Source organism: Mustelus asterias, unplaced genomic scaffold (assembly GCF_964213995.1).
Source record: "Mustelus asterias unplaced genomic scaffold, sMusAst1.hap1.1 HAP1_SCAFFOLD_326, whole genome shotgun sequence".
Classification (NCBI taxonomy): domain Eukaryota; kingdom Metazoa; phylum Chordata; class Chondrichthyes; order Carcharhiniformes; family Triakidae; genus Mustelus; species Mustelus asterias.
This window is the reverse complement of record NW_027590288.1, coordinates 482,945-507,725: the sequence shown is the minus strand read 5'-3', so window position 1 is coordinate 507,725 and position 24,781 is coordinate 482,945. Positions and strand designations below refer to the sequence as shown.

The following is a 24,781-nucleotide window of genomic DNA, read 5'->3' as shown; positions in this document are numbered from 1 at the left end:
ATTTGGACGAGGTTGCTGCTGTTGGGGATTTGGGGAGGGGGGATTTGGGGTTGGGGATGGGGTTGCTGCTGTTGGGGATTTGGGGGAGGGGGGATTTGGGGATGGGGTTGCTGCTGTTGGGGATTTGGGGGAGATTTGGACGAGGTTGCTGCTGTTGGGGATTTGGGGAGGGGGGATTTGGGGTTGGGGATGGGGTTGCTGCTGTTGGGGATTTGGGGGAGGGGGGATTTGGGGATGGGGTTGCTGCTGTTGGGGATTTGGGGGAGGGGGGATATTTTGGTGCTTTTCTCTCTGGAATGTGGACGCTGAGTGCCGCGCTGACGTCACCAACCGGCGCCGCCATTTTCTCTCCGTCCCGCCGCCATTTTGCAGCGACGGAAAATCCGGTAAAACCGGTCCCGACACCGGGAAAACCGGCAAATCAGGCCCCGACACCGGTAAAACCGACCGTAAACCCGATCCCGAGCTAGCAATCCCGTCACCAGCAACATTGCCAACACCGGCAATCCCGGCCCGCAGAGATTGAGGGAGGCGGGCGGCCCGGCAGCGAGCGCCACGGCGGGATTCTCCGGCCCAGCCGGCAGTGCTGTGTTGGGGAGAGTGGGTGAGTGAGCCTGGCGGCCGGGACGGGAACGGGCTTTGTGTTGGGTCGCTGTGGGCAGTGAATGGGGAGGGAAGTGAGAATGTTTCTCTCCTAAAGTCAGGCTCAGTTATCTGGTGATTGAGTTGGGGGGGAAAGCACGTTGGTTCCCAAATAGAAATAGTTCTGTTACCCTGCACGCAGCAAACGATGCTTTTATTTTCAGTAGACAAAACTATTTCAAATTACATTTATTTTTTTGCCACACAATTGATGGTGGGACCCAGATTTCAAAATCAAGTAGGCGGCTGATGTGTCTTATGGTTTTGAAAGGTTGACTGACCTGTGTGTGTGTTTTTTTGGTTGCAATTATATACAGAGTACAAATGAGGAGATATTAAGCAAATTTAAGTAGAATTCACCTCCAGGGTTGACTCTCTTTAGGCTGGTGTTGACAATCTGAACAAGATTTTTAATTGGAACACAGCAGGAGTTGACCATTCAGCCTGTCGAGCCTGCCCCCACCATTTAGTACTATGATAGCTAATTTTACACCCATTATCCTCAAAACCCTTTGTGTATTGTTAATCAGAAATCCAGCAATCTCCGTTTTACTTAAGCATAAACGACAACGGACCTTTCACAGCTTTCTGGGGGTAGAGAATTCCAAAGATTCACAATCCTCTGTGTAAAGAAATTTCTCCTCATTTCACCCGTATTTTGAAATTGTGCTGCTTCAATTCCATCGCCATCGCCATCCTCCCCAACCGAGGGTAACATCTTAACTTGGTTTCCCCCCCCCCCCCCCCGACTCCCCAACCAAGGGTAACATCTTACCCAGATCTACCCGGCCTATTCCATTAAATATTTTGTAAATTTCAATGAGTTCACCTCTCATTCTTCGAAACTCAAGAGAACACAGGCCACGTTTGTCCAATTTCTCTTCAGTAGACAGTCCCATCATCTCCAGAACAAGTTTGGTGAACCTTTGTGGCACTCCCTCTATTGCAATAATATCCTTTGAGGTAACAGGACCAAAGCTGCGTGCACTACTCAAGTGCGGTCTAACCAAGTTTTTATACAATTGAAGCAAGACCTCATTACTGTACTCAAATCCTCTTGTGATGAAGGCTAACATTTCATTAGCCTTCCTAATAGCTTGCTGCACCTGCATGTTAGCCTTCAGTGCTTTATGGATGAGGACACCCATGTCCCTTTGTACATCTATACTTTCTAATTTCTTACCATTTCGGAAATACTCTGCACATCTGTTCCTTCTACCAAAATGGATCACCTCACGTTTTTCCACAGTATATTACATCTGTCACGTTCCTGCCCACTCACTAGCTATTTCCAAATCCTCCTGTAGCCACTTTGCATCTTCCTCTCACCACACATTCCTGCCTAGCTTTGTATCATGCGCACACTTGGAAATGAACAGCTGGGGCCCAAGTACTGATCTTTACGGTACCCCATAAGCCACAGCATGCCAACATGAGAATGACCTGTTTATTCCTACTCTCTTTTCTGCCTGTAAGCCAATCTTCAGTCCAGGCCAATATATTGCCTCCTTAATCAAATCCAAATATATTGCATCCACCGTAACACCTTAAAAACTCCCAACAAGTTAGCCAAATATGATTTTCCATTTGTAAATTCATGCAGATTATGCCCAATCAGATAATTGTGCAAGTGTCTATTTACCACATCCTTTATAATAGATCCAACATTTTCCCCAGCACTGATGTAAGGCTATCAAGTCTGTCATTCCCTGTTTATGCTCTCACTACCTTCTTAAATAGTGCAGTGACATTTGTGACCTTTCAGTCTTCAGGAACCATTCCAGAACATATTGAGTTGTGGAAGATGATCACCATTGCATCCACTATCTCCATAGCAACCTCTTTCAATACACTGGGATGCATAATATCAGGACCCTGGGACTTATCAGCTTTCAGCCCCATTAATTTTGCCAATACAATCTTATACAAATTTCCTTCACGTTCTCTGTAGTCACTTGGATCTCTACATTCGGGAAATTTCCTGTATCTTCCTTTGGTGAAAACAGTCACAGCAATCATTTAGCTTCTCTGCCATTTCCCTGTTCCCCATTATGAATCCTCCTAACTGTGCCTGTAGTGGAACCACATTTGCCTTGGCTTCCTTTTCACATGCTTATAGAAGTTTTTCCTGTTATTTCTTTTGCTAAATTGCGTTCATATTCTGTGTTGTCTTTCAGTTTCTTGGCCTTCCTTTACTGTATTCTTAAACACCTTTCCAATCCTCAGGTTAATGAAGATTTCTGACAACTTACTAAGCCTTTTTTAAAAAAAAATTCTGCAATCCTTAACTTTGTCAGCCATGGTTGACTGGCTTTTTGGAGTTTTTTGCACCTTGAAGAAATGTATAGGTACTGTACGCAATGTTATGTTTGTTTGAAGACTATCATTGCTTATCACAGACATACTTTTTAATGTATTTTCCCAATCCACCTCAGTCGATTTGCCCTTCAAGCCATCGTATTTTCCTTGATTCAACCTTTAACACCTTGGCTTCAGATTGAACTTCCTCACTTTCAAACGTAATGTCAAATAGCCTGTCATCTAGTTGTCTCCTCAACAGACTGCTCTGGAAACCCATTCCTAACACACTCCAGGAACCCATCTTCCTCTGCATTAGTGCTCACTTGGTTTAACCAGACTCTGTGCAAATTGAAATCACCCATGCTACATGCTTCTCTCATCTGATTAATAGTATGCCCACGTTGCCATCACTATTAGGTGACCGATAAGCAACTCTAACCAATGTTCGCTGCCCTTCACTGTTCAAAACAAATTCTACACATTGTTCACGTTGACCTGAAATCCTCCCTTACAACTGCAATGATCCCATCCCTTATTCACGCAACTCCACCTCCTTTCCTTGTTTGTCCTTCTGAAATATTGGATATCGTTGAATATTCTGTTCCCTGTCTTGGTCACCATGCAGCCATGTTTCCATAATGGTAATTAGATCATACCCATTTACCTCTATTTGTACCTTTAGATCATCTACCTAGTTACGAATGCTGCGTGCATTCAGGTAGAGTGCCCTTAACTTTGTTTTTTGTTATCATTCCACATTTGACGCATTCCGCATTTGACACATGTTTTTCTTGCCTCCTAGTCTCATTACTCTATCCTTTATTTCTTTTGGATCTTGTGAATCGTAGTATTCAGAGCTTGGCTTTCTTCAGAACTGTTTAACTTTCTGGATTTATTTCACGTTTCAAGTGAAAAGTCGTTAATTTGGCTATAACCAAAGATGTGCGGGTTAGGTTGATTGGCCATGCTAAAATTGCCCCTTAGTGTCCTGAGATGCGTAGGTTAGAGGGATTAGCGGGTAAATGTGTAGGCATATGGGAGTAGGGCCTGGGTGGGATTGTGGTCGGTGCAGACTCGATGGGCCGAATGGCCTGTTTCTGCACTGTAGGGTTTCTATGATTTTCTATGATAACCAGTTGGATCTTCCCAAAAGTGCGGAATAACCTGCATGATCCACATCACTGCAGGGCAAGGTCTACTTTCTTCCACCCATATACCTTAAGGACTCGGTGTTGAAAGGCAGTGGGATAGATTATCTCTATCTGTACATGCAAATGTTTTCCATTATGATTTTTGAACAAGTGTTGATTGCTGTATTATAGACGTACTTGTGGCTATTGGTATAAATTCCAAACACTATATTTCTGTTTCCGGAGATTGTCGCAACAATACAGAAATATGTTGATGGGGGAGTTGGCAGGATCCAGGCATCTTTGTTTAAAAGGCTTATTATACCTCTTCTGCAGCCTTTCCATGATTCCAAAATGGACACACACTCAGTTTTAATGAAAGGTCATGATCTGAAACTTCTCTGCTTTTCTCTCTGTGTAGTCTCCCCAGAGATGCTGCCACTCCTGCTGAGTATTTCCAGCATTTTCCACTGTTTTTCTGTGTTGATGTATTTTTACTTCATGGAAATGTACAGGTGGTGCATTGCAGTTTACGTCACTGTATTTTCTGGTTGTTTCGCGGCTGGGTGCAGGGATTTGGGGGGGGCAACTTGTCTTTTGATGCAGTCAGCCTTTCTAGCATTAATCCTACTTTCCCACCCTGAGAATTGACTCGTTCTGATGGACATCAAAACCCATTGCTTGAGCATTGGTAGGGGATGGGGGGGTTGCAACCAACATCAGCCATGAAGAAGACTTTTACTATCATATGTAAATGCTTGCTCTGAAAGAACAGTTGTCACCTTAAGAGTTCCTTGGAAGAACTGCTAGGTGCCAATGTTTCAGGCAGCATACTCTGCCTCTCTAGAGGAATGGCTGCAACAAGTGAAAGAGATAGTTATGCGCAGTGAAGGATGGGACTTTGGTGGGATCTTACAGATTGGCCCAGCCATGGTGTTTGTAATCAGTTCACTTTAATATTCTTGCTGCAGCTGATTGGTCAGTTCATATTAACATTTTTTGTGCTGATTAGTCAACTGTGTGGACTGGATTTTGTTTCTTGAGTAAGGGTGGCCAGATGTTACTGGTGAGAAGGTCTCCATCCTGGGGATGGTGTGGTTTTGGTAGATCTCCATAGCCTCCCTAACGTAACTCCACAGTCTGATGGATCAGAGATTTCGAGTTAGAGATTGGGTGTGGTGGTTATTAAGTTGAGCACATTTGACAGTCACCGATCTGTCCCATTTATTTGCGTTTGAAATAGGTCTGATGCGTCCTTGAGTCCATCGTGTATTCTGAGCCTGTTCCCTCAAAATTCTTATGTGGTGTAACTGTGAATTTGTCTTGGTCAATGTTACTGCTCTCAAGATGAAAACCTTCAAACAATTTTTAAGCACCATCCATGTCGGATTGATGGACAAGCCCATTGCTTAAGTTATACAAAACACCAGGAAAGTTGTGTTTATCATTCTGTGCTGAATTAGTGATCTTAGCTGGCAGTATTGGTAGAATACAAGAGTTGGGATGTACTTCTGAGGATGTATAAGGCTCTGGTCAGATCCCATTTGGAGTATTGTGAGCAGTTTTGGGCCCCGTATCTAAGGAAGGATGTGCTGGCGTTGGAAAGGGTCCAGAGGAGATTCACAAGAATGATCCCTGGAATGAAGAGCTTGTCGTATGCGGAACGGTTGAGGACTCTGGGTCTGTACTCGTTGGAGTTTAGAAGGATGAGGGGGGGGGGGATCTTATTGAAACTTGCAGGATACTGTGAGGCCTGGATAGAGTGGACGTGGAGAGGATATTTCCACTAGTAGGAAAAACTAGAACTAGAGGGCACAACCTCAGGCTAAAGGGACGATCCTTTAAAACAGAGATGAGGAGGAATTTCTTCAGCCAGAGGGTGATGAATCTGTGGAACTCTTGGCCGCAGAAGGCTGTGGAGGCCAGGTCATTGAGTGTCTTTAAGACAGCGATAGATAGGTTCTTGATTAATAAGAGGATCGGGATTATGGGGATGAAAAAAATATCAGCCATGATTGCATGGCGGAGCAGACTCGATGGGCCGAGTGGCCTAATTCTGTTCCTATATCTTATGATTGTATATCCCTATTTCAGTGGCACTAATGCCGATCAAGTGGCTTCTACTCTATTAAATCCTGCTGGAGAATCTAATTAAGACAGGCTCAGCTGTGAGTCTGTTCTATTTTTAAACCACTCACTCACTCTCAACCACACACATTCACTCGCTGGCGTGCGCTGCCCCTCTCGCTGGTGCACACTGCTGCCCCCTCTGGCGCATGCACCTCTGCCCCCCACCCCCAACCTCCCCACTCTCACTCAGTGTGTTCACTGCTTTGAACTCGTATGTACATGAAGCTCAATGTACAGGATTGTTACAAGCTGTATTGTAGGTCTGAGGGGCGATCAAGTTGACAACATTAAGTACCAATCATGTGGCTAATTAGCAGTTGAAATTATCATTTAGACCTATTTAAAATGAATGAAACAAGGTGGAGGTTCACTGTCTGAAAATAGTGGAAGTTTCCATGGTCCACTTGGGCAACCTAATGAGGACTGAGCTCTAATACCAGGTGTGGTACTGGTGAGTACATGATGGCCACTGTGTAGGTCGTGTACAGTGCTGGTGTAGAGACTGCCACTATAACAACTTTTGTCTAATGTGTATATTGGTTTCAATATAATGATGTAAAACCCAAATGACAATCCTGATCATTTTTAGCAGTACGTTTTGCATTAATGTTGGTTGTGATCAGTTGCAGGTGAAGATCTTAACAGTTACTCCCACATGCTGATTGCATGAATTTTCTTTCTCTTCCAGAGCATCAAAGTCTCATAATGTCTGCCCCATCAACACCAAAGATTGTGCTGAAAAGCACAACCAAGATGTCACTGAACGAGCGGTGAGGCAGCCGACAACATTTCAAGTGCCAATCGTGTAGCTGATTAGCAATTACAGGATATATAAGTGCACAGTGATTTCCAGGGATTCACCATAGGAGAATGTTGCTCTTCCCTTGTATAATGCTGCTCCAGTAGTTGATGGCACTTAAATAAAGCAGTTATCAGATGCAAAAAAAAAACACGTTTTGTGAAGGACGGTGACCTAGGTGTGGTAGAATGATGCGGGGCTGTTGCACGGAACGTAAGAACAAGCTGATTGTAAGAATGTGGTTTTGTGGAAATAACCCTAGTGGTAAGATTGCTGGCACAGTCTTGCGCATCCCCAGCCTGCTGCTATTTGTGGTTTTTGATAAATTTGAACAGAAACTACAGCAGTGGTGACTAGTTGATCTGGGCTGCAACAGCCCCCCTGTCCTGTCCATGACAGACGCATCAGCTGTGCTGTGTGGTCTGATCTGTAAGAGGCAGCTGGTGGGCACCATAAATCAAGTCCAAAGGCCTCCAGTGTACACCTGGGGTCTTGTAAGTGGCACAAAATCTGCTTCATGATCTGCTTTCTCTCTACTGTTTCGCTTCTTTAGTTGTAAAAATGAGCTGGTCTTTCTTGAAAGGCACAGTCATGTTGGGTAACAGACAACTCTTCCCACTTTATTCCAGTCTTTTGCTCACTGGCTTCATAACGCAACTCCTAAATGTTAGTTAAATATTCTTGGATCCTTTTTTCTCTTTTTGCAAAGGCATTGACTTTCTGTTGGATTAATTACTAGAAACCAGGCCACCACACTTTGAATCTGAGTTGGACAGACTTTTTGATAATGGGGGAAGTGGCAAGGAAAAATGGTGAAAAGGGTCTAGGAAATAGGGTTTTTATTATTTGGGCAGGATGATATTTTTACCCAGCATGTAAAAGGTCCAGTAAGAGAGGGAGCACTGCATGGCAGCTGGTGGAATTTAAATCTGGAGTTGAAAACTAATCATAACGGTAACCATTGTTTGTTGCAAAAACCCATCTGGTTTGCTAATGGCCAACAAAGGGGGAAAAATTAGAAAGGTAAGACCGAGAAATTCAAAATCAAATTATCAAGGAATGTAAAAAAATATTGTACAGACACGCATAACAAAAACAATCAGGAATAGAACCACTAAAAGATAACCACAATTAACTCGGCAGTAGCAGCAGAAATATTAAATAATTACTTGTCTCAGTATTTGCCAGGGCACTTAACATGAAGCAGGTGATGTTGGAGGAAGAGATCAGAATGGATAAAGATATTTAAGATAAGTTAGACAAGGAACGGCAGAATCAATATTAAATGTCTATAAATTATTGATTAGAAAGGGAATAGTGTAACAAATCTAGTGAACAATTAATGTAATTCCTGTATTTAAAAATGGAGGTAAATCAAGTTTAAGAAGCAACAGACAATTAGCTTAACATTGGTGGGTGGAAAGCTAATAGAATCTTTACTCAAACAGAAAAATATCCCGTAACTGAAAATATAAACAGCATGAATTTCAAAAGGAACTCCATTTGAATTCCTTGTGAAGAAGTAACGCTGGATTCAAGAAATGCAGTAGTTCTAGATTTTGAAATGGCTTTCGTCAAGGTGTTGCAGACAGGCCCATGACAGGTCAGAACGCGTGGAGTCATCAGGGCAAGTAGCAGAATGCTTACTGAAAGGTGAGAAGTAGTGTTCCTGAAGGATTGGTGCTGTGACCACTGTTTGTGTTAACAGAATTGATCTCTGGAATTGGAAATACAATTTTAAAAATTTGCAGATGGTGCCAAATTGGGGAATGAGCCTAAAGCAGGAAGACTTCAATAAACGTGTAAAATGGGTGTGTAATTGAGCAATGAACTTCAGCCATAGATAAGTGTGAGATGGGTATATTTTGGTAGGAAGAATAAGAAACTGCATACTACTTGGAAAATAATTGTTTAAATAGGCAAAAGAATAGAGGGTTGGTGAGGTGCACAAATCGTTACAAGTCACGACACAGGATAATAAGACCATGCAAACAAACAGCAGAGGAATGAACCTGAAAAACACAAGTTAAATTTGTGTAGAGCTTGGTTATGTCACATTTGGAGTCCTGTGCACAGATTTGATCTACATTATAAGAATGCTATTAAGGCACTGAAGAATGTACAACATAACATTTACAAGATAAACATAAATGAGAAAAGCAACAGAGGGCATTTTGATGAGGTTAGATGAAGGATGGGAGGAGACGTTTATGGAGCATGGACACCAGCGTAGACCAATTGACCTTTTTCTATGGTGTAAGTTCGATGTATACTGTTTCATTTCCAGTGATTCCAGTAAAGATAATCCAAGGAAGGAACCTGTCCAGATCTTCAAAACCTATAAAACCGTCATGGTCTCTCCTCAGTTTAGTCTTAACCATAACCTAATCTTAAACACATGGGTCACTGGGGCACTCTCTCGCTAATTAGGTACTGAGAAGCAGTTTCTCTGGCTGTATGAGCAAGACATCTCCCTGCCTGGTTAGTTTTGTCTTTAGTATTGGTTCATAATGTGGTTAAGCAATTGGTTTCACATTTAAAAGTGGTTGTAGATTTTCCTTCAGTTGGAAAGGTTGAAATGAGATGTTGCTGTTCCATTTGTTAGTGGAGCTAATTGAAGTTTGAGAGACTCCCATTCCTGACATTTGGAAATGATTCTTTTGCAGCTGTGATAAAATCCATGCGGCATGCATATAGCTGCGTATAAGATGTGGGAGCAAAATTTCAAATACACTGACAATTTAGTGTTTGGGCAGTTTGTGCGAGATCAGTAGATCTTTTTCCGTAAATATCCTCTGCTATTGCTATGACTGTTTTAGTCCTTTCTTCAAATCACCTTGCCACTTGCTCTTTTCCCTTCATGCTCTCATCTTGCTGCTTTGATTTTTCTGCTATTAAATCTTTCCACCTTTTTTCTCTAATAACTCAGCCTGCAATGGTTGCAATCCCAGACTCTCAGGGGAATGAACACATTTTAACAACAAAAAAAGTGTGCCACATATCTCTATACTGAAAGGTTTTCACTGGGAACTGGGGCACCGTAGCTGAGGGGCTCGAATTGCCTTTGAGTTCTGTGTATTAAAACCTGTTTAAACCACTTCTGTTCAACCTTGAAGCTTTACCAACATGCTGAAGAACAAACAGCCTCCAACGGTGAGCATTCGAGCAACGATGCAGCAGCAGCAACTGGCCAGTGCCAGAAACCGCCGATTGGCGCAGCAAATGGAGAACAGGCCCTCTGTCCAAGCTGCTCTCAAGCTGAAGCAGGTGAGCGACAACTTCCTGGTGACGTCATTTCTTCTCCCCATCACGCCAGGATTCCCATGGCATGCACCGTCCTCCAGCAATGTGCTCTCAAATGATCTCCTCCTCTGTTTATTTCTGACAGGTACTGGCCCATGTTTAAGAGTTACTGTGAATAATTAATTGCACCGTTTACTGATTCCCTCACTCCTTGGAGGGAAGAACATGGGACCTTGCTGTGCTCAAACAGCAGGAGTTTTTGAGAATTGCAGACAAGAGGCTGCATTCGGGCTGAATCGTGTGCTTTGCTAACTGACCATATATTTTTCCCGATTTTAATGCTGTTTTTTTCTGAAGATTGCAGGTGCTGATAGCAGCTTGACATCTGGAAATGCTCTGAAACTCTAGAAAACAGGCTATTAAAGAAATGTTAAAATTTATACACCATTTTAAGGAGAAACCCACTGGGATGTTGTTAATTAAAACGCATTTATGGGTTACTGACTCCATGGGAAACTGAAAACGCAAGATAATACAAGTGTGGAACTGTACAGTTAGTTAATTTTAATGTTTTTTCCCAGAGAACACAGAGCAAATTCCTGTTACTGCTTTGAAATTGTATTGACGGAAAAAATTGCTGAAATGAAAACTTAGCAGGTAAATGCAAACCTTGGGAATGATGGGGATTCAGTACGTGAAAGACCTTTTCCCTCGTTGGGAGTGTAATTTATCTCAAATTTGAATGGACATCAGTGAAATAGATAAAAAGTAGGTGTTTCCGTCACAACAGTGTGCATCCTAGTTTGCCGGAGATAGCAGAAACTCTGACCACTTTCTGTTAATAGATTTTAATATTCAAGTGCTGTCAGAGTTATAGAGTGTTGCAAATATTTACACCCCTGTTCAAAAAGGAAAGGATAAACCTTTACTGTCAATTTAAGCTTGTGTTTGTCCTCCCTGTCTCCATGTCATTGTCTGTTTATCATTTTCCATATTAATGCCTCCTCTCTTATCTCCACACTCTATATATTATATATATATATATATACACACACACTGCAGCTGCCCACATTTGTTCCCTTGGCCCCACTATTTAGTTGAAAATCTTCTCTTACTCCTTAGTTATAATGTTTGCTGGAACACTGGTCCCAATAGTCCAGCCCCCACTTTCCCCAGTACTAGTCGCGGCGACTTGCCTCACATCCTTTAAAAAGAACCTGGATGAGCACTTGGCATATCATAACATTGAAGGCTATGGGCTAAATGCTGGTAAATGGGAGGTCAGGTGTGTACAGTTGTCGGAGCAGACTCGATGGACCAAAGGGCCTCTTCTGCACTGTGTTGATTCTGTGGTGCCAGTGTCCCACAAATCAGAACCCACTTGTATTACTTGTCATTGCTGACAGTTCCGACACAGCTTTTTCTGAAGCAGCATTGAATTTTTAAAAAATTACTGATGTTTTTCCAGGTAATGTCTTTCAAGGCCACAACTTTGTGTACTTTTTCTGCTGTTGTGCCTGATTGTGTTTTCCCGACTCCCACTTCGATTTGCTGACTGTGGAATTGAGAGTTGCAATTTCCTCCTGGTACCATAGCGACGTCTGAGAGATTTGTTCAGATCTCGAAGAGTTTGGTTCATTAAAGGCTTTCCTGTACATTTTCAAAGTATGTACTCACCTTGAACCTTGTGTTTCAAATCTGAACACTTTCTGGTTTTACTTCCCCTGGCCTTGCTTCTTGTTGATGCTCTACTAACTCTCAAGTTTCTGGAGGTAATAAATCAAGTGTACTTTGCAACTTTCTCTCTCAGAGCGGTGATGCAGGTGAACATTGGGTAGTCGCATGAGTAGTGCTTCTATAAGATACCAAAAAGTTATTCACATGACCTGATAACAAACCTTGCTGTCATGAAGCTTTTAAAGACTGCTTCAAGGATTATGAATCTTTCAGCTAGTCCATTGGTTGACAGATTAGATGTGGAATTTATATGCTGAGTGCCATTTACTTTGAGATAGTCCTCAAACTCTTGTGAAGTCAACTGTGAACCATTTTCGTGAACGATCTGTTCCGGTTTACCAAATTTTGCAGCAATTTTGTCAAGCTTTTCAATGCTTTGTTCAGTTGTAGTAGATCATTTGGCCATTTTGAGTGTACATTAATCATGACTAAGAACATGTAACCATCAAGTGGACCAGCAAAATCTCAGTGCAATTGTTGTCAAAAGAACAAAGAAAATTACAGCACAGGAACAGGCCCTTCGGCCCTCCAAGCCTGCACCGACCATGCTACCCGACTGAACTAAAACCCCCAACCCTTCCGGAGACCATATCCTCTATTCCCATCCTATTCATGTATTTGTCCAGACGCCCCTTAAAAGTCACTACCATATCTGCTTCCACTACCTCCCCCAGCAACGAGTTCCAGGCACCCACTACTCTGTGTAAAAAATCTGCCTTGTACATCTCCTTTAAACCTCGCACCTTAAACCTATGCCCCCCAAGTAATTGACTCTTCCACCCTGGGAAAAAGCTTCTGACTATCCACTCTGTCCATGCCTCTCATAATCTTGTAGACTTCTATCAGGTCGCCCCTCAACCTCTGTCACTCCAGTGAGAACAAACCAAGTTTCTCCAACCTCTCCTCATAACTAATGTCCTCCATACCAGGCAACATCCTGGTAAATCTTTTCTGTCCCCTCTCCAAAGCTTCCACATCCTTTTGGTAGTGTGGCGACCAGAATTGAACACTATAGTGTTCTAAGGTTCTATAAAGCTGCAACATGACTTGCCAATTTTTAAACTCAATACCCCGGCCGATGAAGGCAAGCGTGCCGTATGCCTTTTTGACTACTCCACCTGCATTGCCACTTTCAGTGACCTGTGTACCTGTACACCCAGATCCCTCTGCCTATCAATACTCTTAAGGGTTCTGCCATTTACTGTATATTTCTTATCTTTATTAGATCTTCCAAAATGCATTACGTCACATTTGTCGTGGCATTTTAGGCCCCTCCAAAGGAGACAATGGGGGTGTATTTCTCAATTCATGCACAAGATTGACATTGTCCCTTTTTTTCCAATCTGAGCATCCAGGCCTGGTCACCAAAAATTACTGATTCCTTCATTGGACTATACCAGGATGTCCTTCAAGTAGTTGTTCAATAACCCTTCCACACAAACTGGGAGGTATGATGCACTTGGATTCCCCACAATAGACAGCCATCCTGGATGGTCAACTCAAACTTTCTTGACATACATGGGTTTTGAATCAGGATTTGTGCGATGCATTCCAGCTCTTGTTCCCTTCAATACCAAATCCATCAGCTTCCCCACCACGGGATCATTTCTGGTATGTTTCCAAACTTGAGAAATCGTCACAGGCAAATGATCTACTCTCAAAAAAAAAGAATATCAGCAAAACTATTTGGTGGCATCTCATAGAGTCATAGACTCATCTGCTCAATAGGGTAAAGGTAAGCGTGATAATGCATCAGCATTAGCATCACGCTCTTGTCGGCACAGCATGGGGGTGACACGGTGGCACAGTGGTTAGCACTGCTGCCTCACAGCGCCAGGGACCCAGCTTCCATTCCGGCATTGGATGACTGTATTGTGCAGTTTGCATGTTCTCCCTGCGTCTGTCATTTAAATGATAAAAAATTGCAGCATGCTGCTGTGCAGAGGGACTTGGGTGTCCTTGTGGATGAATCGCAAAACGTTGGTTTACAAGTGCAGCAGCTAGAGGGATGAAGTTTAAAAACAGCGAGATTATGTTGAACCTGTGTACGGTGCTGGTGAGGCCACACCTGGAGTACTGTGTACAGTATTGGTCTCCTTACTTGAGAAAGGATATACTGGCACTGGAGGGGGTGCAGAGGAGATTTCACTAGGTTGATTCCGGAGTTGAGATGGTTGGCTTATGAGGAGAGACTGAGTAGACTGGGACTATCCTCATTGGAATTCATAAGAATGAGGGGAGGATCTTATCAAAACATATAAAATTATGAAGGAAATAGATAAGATAGAAGCAAGGAAGTTGTTTCCACTGGCAGGTGAAACTAGAACTAGGGGGCATGGCCTCAAAATAAGGGGAGCAGATTTAGGACTGAGTTGAAGAGGAACTTCTTCACACAAAGGGTTGTGAATCTGTGGAATTCCCTGCCCAGTGAAGCAGTTGAGGCTACCTCTGTTTTTAAGGCAAAGATAGATTTTTGAACAGTAAAGGAATTGAGGATTATGGGTGCGGGCGGGTAAGTGGAGCTGAGTCCACAAAAAATCAGCCATGATCTTATTGAATGGCAGAGCAGGTTTGAGGGGCCAGATGGCCCACTCCTCATTCTTATGTCTGCATGGGTTTCCTCTGGGTGCTCCGGTTTCCTTCCACAGTCCAAAGATATGCAGATTAGGTGGATTGGCCATGCTAAATTGTCCCTTAGTGTCCCAAGATGTGCAGGTGAAGGAGGTTAATGGGTAAATACGTGGGGCTACAGGGATAGAGCCTGGGTGGGATGCTCTGTTGGAGAATCAGTGCAGACTCGATGGGCCGAATGGCTGCCTTCTGCAGTACAGGGATTCTATGATTCTATTGTTTTAAAATCACCACAAATATGAACTGAACCATCTGGTTTCCTCCCACAGTCCAAAGATGTACAGGTTAGGTGGATTGGTCATGTTCAATTGCTCCTTAGTGTAGCGATAGGGTGGGGAAAGGTCCTGGGTAAGATACTGTCAGAGTCGTTGCAGACTTGATGGGCCGAATTCTTTGCACTGTAGGGATTCTGTGCTGACTTCTATCTAGTTTCATGATGCATATGATGCGAATAACCCAGACACTCATTGTAACTGGCTCTAACGCATCAGTGTTAATGAGTCATACTAATTCTTCTTCAACCTTGGGACAAATTACACGTGGCACCGTTCTTGCTTTGAGACTTTTTGGTTGACTATTAGGCTTTATCTTGAGTTTCACTTGAGCCAAATGTCTCTTTGAATATACTCTTGTATTTATCCAGAAAGGGGCTGTAGATCTGTTTTGACATTGACCAGTCTATTGCCAGCACTCCAGTTGAGCTTTATCTTCTCCAACCATGATCTCCATGATAGAACTGGATAATTACCATGCACCACATAGAGACAACTCCACTGTTTGTCCACTCAACTCTACGTTGATTATGATGTTCCCTTTTAACGGCACCATCTTTTTTGTGTATGTGCTCAAAATCACATCAGCTGGGTTTTTAAGGAAGATGCTTCAGCTTTTGTTGGTATTTAGTCTCAGAAATTAAAGATATAGCAGCACCAGCATCATCCTCCATCCTAATATGTTGTCCACTTAACTGGAATCTCCTAGAATCTGTGATTTACCCTGTATGGATAAGATGATCAATTGAAGCTCTTCATTATATTTCTGGACATTTTCTTCTTCAAAGTCGTAATTTCTTTCTTCCATGTTGTAAATTATATTTGTAGAACTTGTCCATCTTGAAGGTAGTGAAATTCCTTTTTAGAATATTCTTCTATGGGGAAGCTAGTCTAGCTTTTGCATTGTGACTATCCTTGCTGCAGAATTCACTGTCCCATTTTGACACATCTGTAACATGCTTGTTGCTGTTTTGACTTCTTATGGGCAGTTCCCAACTTGTGGACCTTAATTCATGCACCAAATTGTGCTGCCTCTTTAGCAGCCAGTTCCATCGACACTGCGATTTCTTCTGCTGTCTTTAAAGTCAAAGCATCTTCAGGAAGTAATCTTCTTTGGATAGCCTCATTTTGGACACCACAAACTGGATGATCTCAAGAGTATCTTCTAATGACTCACCGAACTCAATGTTGTGCCAGCTTTTTTAAGGTTGCCACAAACTGAGCAATGCTTTCGCCTTCCACTTGATTCCTTCAGTGGAACCTGAACCATTCTGAGATGATCGGGTGGCTTGGAGAGTAATCTTTGTTAAGATCTTGGTTAAGCCATCGTAAGCTTTGATTCCTGACTTTGCAGAATGAACTAAGCACTGGAGCAAATTATTTTCTATTGTACTGAGAAAAGTTGTATGAGTCACTTGTTTGCTATTTTATTCACTTGTACAAAATACTGAAATGCTCTACGTTGGAACTCCCATGATTCATTTTCTTCATTGAAAGGATCCATGGATCCTAATTGACCCACCATTCCTCTTGCAGGCACTAGTGACTCGAGACTACTCAGTACATTTTTTTAAATTGTCTTCCCATTGCTCCCCTTTCTTTACCCTAGCAACCTTTGACTTGATGGGTTTTTTTGACGTACAGCAAAGCATCCCTTTTTTTTCAAATGTACCAGATACTGCCTTGAATCTCACCCTTCTCTGATTGGTTAAACCCCCCTCTTTTAAAACCTTCCTGGAGAAGTAGTAATGGGGAACAAAGAAATGGAGAACTGAATAGGTACTTTGCATCGGTCTTCACAGTGGAAGGCACCAGTAACACAACAAAAATTCAAGGAAGTTAGGGGTCAGAGGTGAATATAGTGGCCATTACAAGGAGAAGGTGCTAGGGAAGCTGAAAGGTCTGAAGGTGGATAAATCACCTGGACCAGATGGACTCCACCCAGAGTTCTGAAGGAGATAGATAAGGAGCTAGTGGAGGCATTAGTGGTGATCTTTCAAGAATCACGAGTCGGGGAGGATTGGAAAATCGCTAATGCAACACCCCTGTTTAAGAAGGGAGGGAGACAAAAGATGGGAGAGTATAGGCCGGTTAGCCTGATGTCAGTCTTTGATAAGATTTTAGAGTCCATTATTAAGGATGAGATTTCACAATACTTGGAAGTGCATGGTAAAATAGGGCGACATCAGCATGGTTTCATCAAGGGCATGTTATGTCTGAGACATCTGTTAGAATTCTTTGAGGAGGTAATGAGCAGATTAGACAAAGGAGAGCCAGTGGATGTTATTTGCGTAGATTTCCAGAAGGCCTTTGACAAAGTGCCGCACAGGAGGCTGCTGAGTAAGATAAGAGGCAAGGTACTAGTACGGCTGGAAGCTTGACTGATTGGAGAGAGTCCAGAGGAGGTTCACGAGAATGATCCTGGGAATGAAAAGCTTGACATATGAGGAGCGTTTTGTGTCTGTACTCGATGGAGTTTAGCAGGATGAAGGGTGATTTTATCGAAACTTTAGAGAATAAATATACATAGAGAATAAAGATACAAAAGTCTGAGGTCATGTGCCAACCGACTCAAGAACAGCTTCTTCCCTGCTGCTGTCAGACCTTTGAATGGACCTACCTCGCATTAAGTTGATCTTTCTCTACACCCTAGCGATGACTGTAACACTACATTCTGCACTCTCTCCTTCTCTATGAACGGTATGTTTTGTCTGTATAGCGCGCAAGAAACAATACTTTGCCACATGTATTAACATAGTGAAATAATAAATCAAATAAAGAAAGGCTTGGATAGAATGGACTTGGGGAAGGTGCTTTCATTAGTAGGAGAGACTAGGATCTGAGGGCACAGCTTCAGAGTAAAGGGGTGACCCTTTAGAACTGAGATGAGAAGGATGGTGAACCTGTGGAATTCATTGCCACAGAGGGCTGTGGAGACCAGGCCACTTGAGTGTATTTAAGACAGAGATAGGTTCTTGATTGGTTAAGGGATCACAGATTATAGGGGAAAAGCAGGAGAATGGGGTTGAGAAACTTGTTAGCCATGATTGAATGGCGGAGCAGACTCGGTGGGCAAAATGGCCTAATTCTGCTCCTATATCTTATGGTCTGAGGAAGGTTTGTAGTGATGCTCCACAGGATTCGCTATTGGGACCCTTGATTTTCCTGATATATATTTATGATCTCGGTCTTGGTGTGCAGGGCACAGTTTGTAGATGATACAAAACTTGGAAGTGTTGTAAAGTGTGAAGAGGACAGTGTAGAACCTCAGAAGCACACAGACAAGTCGGTGGAGTGGGCCAATAGGTGGCAGATGAAGTTCAATGTAGAAAAGTGTGAAGTGATGCATTTTGGTAGGAAGATCATGGAGAGACAATATTTTAAAAAGAGGTAAATTCTAAAAGGGGCGCGGGAGCTGGGTGTATACGTACATAGATCATTGAAGGTGGCAGGACAGGTAGAGAGAACAGTTAATAAAGCACAGTGTATTCTGGGACTTATTAATAGGGACATACAAGAGCAAAGGAGGTTATGCTGAACTTGTATAGGACACTAGTTAGACCTCAGCTGGAATATTGTGTACAGTTCTGGGTGCTACATTATAGGAAGGATGTGAAGGCATTGGAGAGAGTGCAGAAGAGGTTTACAAGAATGGTTCCAGGGATGAGAAACTTCAGTTGTGAGGGTAGTTTGGAGAGGATGGGAAGGTTCTGAAGAATTCTGAGGAGATTGATAGAGGTGTTCAAAGTCACGGGGAAACTATTCTCTCTCGCAGAAGGATCAAGCATGAGAGGGCACAGACTTCAGGTGATTTGCAAAAGAAGCCAAATAACTTTCACATAATGAGTGTTTCGGGCCTGGACTGCCTGGAAGTGTGGTGGGAGCAGGTTCAATCGGGACATTCAGGAGGGTATTAAATGATTATTTGAATAGAAACAATGTGCAGGGATACGGGGAAAAGGTAAGGGAATGGCACTAAGTCACGATGTTAGTTTGGAGAGCTGGTGCAAACGTGATGGGCCAAATGGCCTCCTGCGCTGTAAGAATTCTGAGTTAACTTTTCCTTTCAGGCCCGAATGCTTTGAATTTTGCTCAATTTTTCTGTCTGTCTGCATTTTAGTGACGTTCTGGGCTTTGATCCCATTCTGCCAGCATGTTGGGAGGATGTTAGTTGTAGATTGGTTTGTCTTTTGTAGATTAACTATAAGTCTTCATTAACCACTAGAATTATTCCCACATGTACAGGAAGGGCTATAAGCCAGCAGCACCACACTGATCCTGGGTTATGTGTCTTTTTATATCACTGTTTATGCACTAATATACTCAGTTGCACATAACCCAATATGTGCCAGACCCTTATACTGAGCACTGTGGGTGTCCCTGCACCACGTGGACTGCAGCTGTTGAAGATGGCAGCGCACAATCTCCTTCTCAAGGACTTGGGACAATAATAAATAACAAATCTTTAAAAATTAGGTATGGGCAGTAAAAACTAGTGACACCCACACCCCATGAACAAATTTTAAAAAGACTTAGTTCACACAGAAGGTTCTTGTGATGGGGAACACATTACCTGAAATGCTGATGGAATCTGCACGGTGGCACAGTGGTTAGCATTGCTGCCTCACAGCACCAGGGAACCGGGTTCAATTCCAGCCTCGATCACTGTCTGTGTGAAGTCCACACATTCTCCCCGTGTCTGCGTGGGTTTCATCCCGCAGTCCTGGTTAGGTGCATTGGCCATGCTAAATTCTCCCTCGGTGTACCCGAACAGGCACCAGAGTGTGGCGACTAGGGGAATTTCACAGTAACTTCATTGCAGGGTTAATGTGAGCTTACTTGTGACACTAATAAATAAACAAATTTTGAAAAGGTGATTGGCCACGTACTTGAAGAGAACTTTTGGTGTTATTGGGGAAAACCTGGAATATGGGACTAAATTTGATTGGCATTTTCAGTGAGTGTTATGGTTCAGGTCCAAAACTCCAAAGTGTTTTATGAAGTTTTGCATTTTGAATTTGGCTAGGATAAACATGAGATGTTTTACTTCTGGTATGATTCAAGTGACCCACTAGGACAATAGGGAGCTTTTATCAAACAAAGTTTAGTTAAAAATATAGTTAACACGTATAGTAAGAAAATTAGCAAAACCTTTTATCAATTATAAACAAAACAACCAATATAATGTATAACTCCTAATGAAAATCTCTATTGCATTCCAATTAAAACCAAAATCCAATAAACAAAACCCTTTAAACAGATTTATCACTGCACAGGCTAAAGCTCACAAGATACTGGAATCCAGTCCCGTTGGTTGAATGCTGATTTCAAATGATCTTGAAAACTCAGAGCAGCTTGTAGTCTTCAGCTCCCCAAAATACAGATTCCTTCCTGCAGCATAGCAGCAAGCCTTTCTTTCAGCTAACTGGTAAAAACTTTCAAAGCCAATCCGAGAGAAAGAGACTTATTTTCCAGCTTGCTTCGAAGACTGCCTCTAACACTGCAGCCAAAACAGAACTGAAAGCTGGAAAGCTTTGGTCCCCTCGCCTCCCGACGGCTGTTTCCTCCTCCCAACAATGACATTACACCTAAGGCTGTGAGCATGACACCACTGAAGCTGTGAGCTGCAGAAATCATGTTTTTAAAAGAACCTTTCTTAAAGGGACACGACGTCAGTGAGCCAGCACGCATGATGGGCTGAATAGCCTTCTGTAAGATTCTATGATACTAAGATGTGTTCCATTGACAGGTTTTTTGAGCTGTTACTGGTGCATTATTATGGTATGAAGTGGGAGGAAAATCCAGAATAGAGGCATTTAATATTTCAGTTGCATCTGAAAAGCTTTTATATATTATCCAAATCTTAAGATTGGCATATGCTTCTTACAGCATGTTAAAAGAATGCAGATAATTGTCATTGATTTCTGCTGGTGAGTTAATTTCCAGGGTGAATTTGCACTGATGATACTGTTCCATGTTTTATGGTGAACCTCCATTTTGTTTCATTCTGAATTTTAGAAGCTCTTGTGTCATTTCCTAAGGTTCCCATGTCAAGCTTTAGTTTCTTGCTGGAGAGCACTGACTTCTAGTGGCAAGGGGATTAGTTGAGAGTAAAGCGTAGCTGGATTTGCAGGGTGTCTTTTGGCTGGCTACTGTTGTCTTTTTGCAACTGTTGCTTTAGTTATTTCCCTACCAACTTACTAGGTATTTCACGGGATAAAGTCTTGTTTTGTCAAGATGTTTTAATTTATTTAATTGCCAGAAATTACTTATTCTGACCCTCCACTGAGCTTCCATCATAATTCATTTCGAGACCTGTGTCATGGAATGCCATCCTGAGATCACTGGGTTGGTGGAACGTTTTCTGTGACATTTCTGTGGGACATTGGATTAGGAGTCACTGAAAGTGGCAATGCAGGTGGAGAGGGTAGTCAAGAAGGCATATGGCATGTTTGCCGTCATCGGCCGGGGCATTGAGCTTTATAGAACCTTAGTGAGGCCGCACTTGGAATATAGTGTTCAATTCTGGTCGCCACACTACCAGAAGGATGTGGAAGTTTTGGAGAAGGTACAGAAAAGATTTACCAGGATGTTGCCTGGTATGGAGGGCATTAGCTATGAGGAGAGGTTGGAGAAACTCGGTTTGTTCTCTCTGGAATGATGGAGGTTGAGGGGCGACCTGATAGAAGTCTACAAGATTGAGGGGCATGGACAGAGTGGATAGTCAGAAGCTTTTTCCCAGGGTGGAAGAGTCAATTACTAGGGGGCACAGGTTTAAGGTGCGAGGGGCAAGGTTTAATGGAGATGTACGAGGCAGATTCTTTACACAGAGTAGTGGGTGCCTGGAACTCGTTGCCGAGTGGGGTAGTGACTTTTAAGGGGCATCTTGACAAGTACGTAGGATGGGAATAGAGGGATATGGTCCCCGGAAGGGTAGGGGGTTTTAGTTAATTCGGGCAGCATGGTCGGTGCAGGCTTGGAGGGCCGAAGGGCCTGTTCCTGTGCTGTAATTTTCTTTGTTCTTTGAGTATGCTGTTTAGGAGCGAGCAAGGAGACTGAAAGGCAAGGCCTCTGAATTTGTAACCTCAGCATTACTTCCAGTCCAGTCATGTTAGTGAGCAACAAAATAGAATTAAGACTGGAAAGCTAGTGTAGGAGGGAGGGCATCACATTTCTGGGGCACTGGGACCGCTTCTGGGACAGGTGGGACCTGTGCAAGATGGGTGAGCCACATCTTTGCAGGACTGAGATTAACATTCCTGCAAGGAGACTCGCTAGTGCTGTCAGGGAGGGTTTAAACTCGATTAGCAGGGTGGTGAGAACCTGAGAGGGAGCTCGGGTTTGAGGGAAATAAAACTGGTAAAAGGAAGTCGAAAAGTAGAAAGAGAAAATAGAAGACAAAGCATTGGCATCAAATAGTATCAGACTAAGTTTAACAAAGCAGAATTCAAGGTACTCTATCTGAATTTGCAGAAAGTTGATATTTGAATGCACAAATTGAGGTAAATGAGTCTGCTTTAATTGCCATTATGGAGACATGGCTATAGGGTCATCAAGATTGAGAACTAAATTTTCAAGGATATTCAGCATTTAGGAGGGATAGACAAGGAAAAGGAGATGGAGAGAGGATCATCTATCAAATGATCGAGATGTGGAATCAGCTTGCATGGGAGTTATTTACACTCCACGGAAGTGGAATTGTTGGGCAAGGTCTAAATCAAGAAATTAGATGTGTGTAACATGGCTAATACAGTAATAATGGGCAGCTTCAATTAACTTGGCACTAATGCTCTGGAGGAGGAATTGCTAGAGTGTGCACAAGATGGGTTTCTGGAGCAGTATGTTGAGGAGCCGACTAGGGTACTTTGAATTCAATGTGTGATGACAAAGGGCTGCTTAATAACCTTGCTGTAAAGGAGCCTTTGGGAAATAGTGCCCACAATAGGATAGAGTTTTGCATTAAGTTTGAAGAAAGGAAATTGAGGTTTTGAGGACAAGTTGAATGGCGGATTGGGAAAATATACTAAAGTCACTTGTGGTTAATGAAATAAGTGAAAGATTGCTTTACATTAACAGGAGTGGCTTGTAAGGATGCCACAGAAAGTCTTCAGGATTGGGAGCAGTTTAGAACCCAGCAAAGGAAGGCAAGAAACTGATTAAGAAAGAGAAGATGGAATATGAACGCAAACTAGCGAAGAACATAAAGGCGGACTGTAAAACCTATAGTTAGGTGAAAGAGGAAGATTCACCAGGACAAAAGTAGGCCCATTACAGGTGAATTTATAATGGAGAACAGGGAATGGCGGATAAACTAAACACTTACTTTGCATCTGTCTTCACAGAGGAAGATGCAGCAAATCTCCCAGAAATGCAGGCAACGAAAGGACTTGTGCAAGTGAGGAACTAAAATTAGTAAAGAGGTAGTACGTGAAAAATGAACTGGATTGAAGGTTGATAAATCCCCTGGACCAGATGAGCTTCATCTCAAGAGTGTTGAAGGAAATGGCCAGAGAGACAGTGGATGGTGGTTATCTTCCAAAATTATTTTGATACTTGAAAGGTTTTTGTGAACTGGAAATCAGCAAATTCAATCCCAGTATTTAAGGAGGGAGGAAGAGGGAGAATGAGTAACTACAGAGCTGTTAGTTTGATGCCCATTGTAGGGAAAATGTTACAATCTATTATTAAAGATGTGATAACTGGACATTGAGAAACCAATGGTAAAATTGGACAGAGTCAACTTGGATTTATGAATGGGAAATCACCTTCGACAAACCTTGGAGTTTCTGAGGATGTTACTTGTAGCATCGATGAAGGAGAACCAATGGCATAGATAAAGGAGAACCAGAGGATGTATTGAATTTGGATTTTCAGGAGGCTTTTGATAAGGTTATTCACTTTGTTAGGAAAAGTAAGAAGGCAGTGTATAAAATGGTGAGAGGTTGGGAAATGCAGGTGTCCAAAGGAACCTGGATGTCTATGTTCATCATTCACTAAAAGCTAGTGCAGCAGTCAATTAGACACATAGCATGCTGGTCTTCATCGCGAGGGCAGTTGAGTACAAGAGTAAGGATGTCTTGCTGCAGTTATATAGATCCTTGGTGAAATCTCACCTGAAGTATTCTACACAGTTTTGGTCCCCTTATTTAAGGAAGGATATACTTGCCATAGTAGGAGTACAACAAAGGTTCACCAGATTAATCCCTGGGATGGAGGAATTGCTTTGAGTGAATGAAGACCTCACTGGAACTTAAAAGTTCTTGCAGCATGTAACATGGTCGATGTAGATAAGATGTTTCCCCTGGCTGATAGAATCTAAAACCAGAGGATATAATCTCAAGATAAAAGATAGGCCATGTAAGATTGAGATGAGGAGGAATTTCTTTACTTGGAAGGTGATGACTCTTTAGAATTCTCCGTCGCAGAGGGCTGTGGAAGATTATCAATCATTGAGTATGTTCAAGATGAAAATTGATAGATTTCTGGAGATCAATGACACCATGGTGGCACAGTGGTTAACACTCTGCCTCTCGGCGCCAGGGACATGAGTTCAATTCCAGCCCTGGGTGACTGGAGTTTGCATGTTCTCCCCATGTCGCCGTGGGTCTCCTCCGGGTGTTCCGGTTTCCTCCCACAGTCCAAAAATGTGCAGGCTCGGTGGATTGGCCGTGCTAAATTGCCCCTTAGTGTCCCAAGGTGTGTAGGTTGGGGGGATTAGCACGGTAAATACATGGAGATGGGGCCAGGGTAAGATGCTCTGTCGGAGAGTCAGTGCAGACTTGATGGACTGGATGGCCGCCTCGGGATTCTCTGATTCTAGTTGCCAGATTAAAGCTTCTTGTGTGGTGGTGGCATTGCTTTGAAAACTCTGCTGTTCTATTTTGGACAATTTACCC

General features: G+C 42.7%; 1 protein-coding gene across 4 annotated transcripts in view; it reads left to right on the top strand.

Moving 5' to 3' along the window:
• Positions 1 to 311: 311 nt before the first annotated feature.
• Positions 312 to 24,781, top strand: part of chtopa (chromatin target of PRMT1a) — a 46,857-nt gene continuing 22,387 nt past the window's right edge. For 2 of the 4 annotated variants that reach the window (XR_013496255.1, XR_013496254.1), the window contains exons 1-3: positions 355 to 604; positions 6,892 to 6,973; positions 10,119 to 10,390. Coding sequence is in view for 2 of the 4 variants with exons in the window: in XM_078204408.1 (XP_078060534.1) it covers positions 6,909 to 6,973; positions 10,119 to 10,269 (216 nt within the window). In the remaining 2 variants the exon portion in view is untranslated. Of the gene's footprint in view, positions 605 to 6,891; positions 6,974 to 10,118; positions 10,391 to 24,781 lie in introns of all 4 variants that reach the window. The other 2 variants (XM_078204408.1, XM_078204409.1) reach the window with 2 other exon arrangements.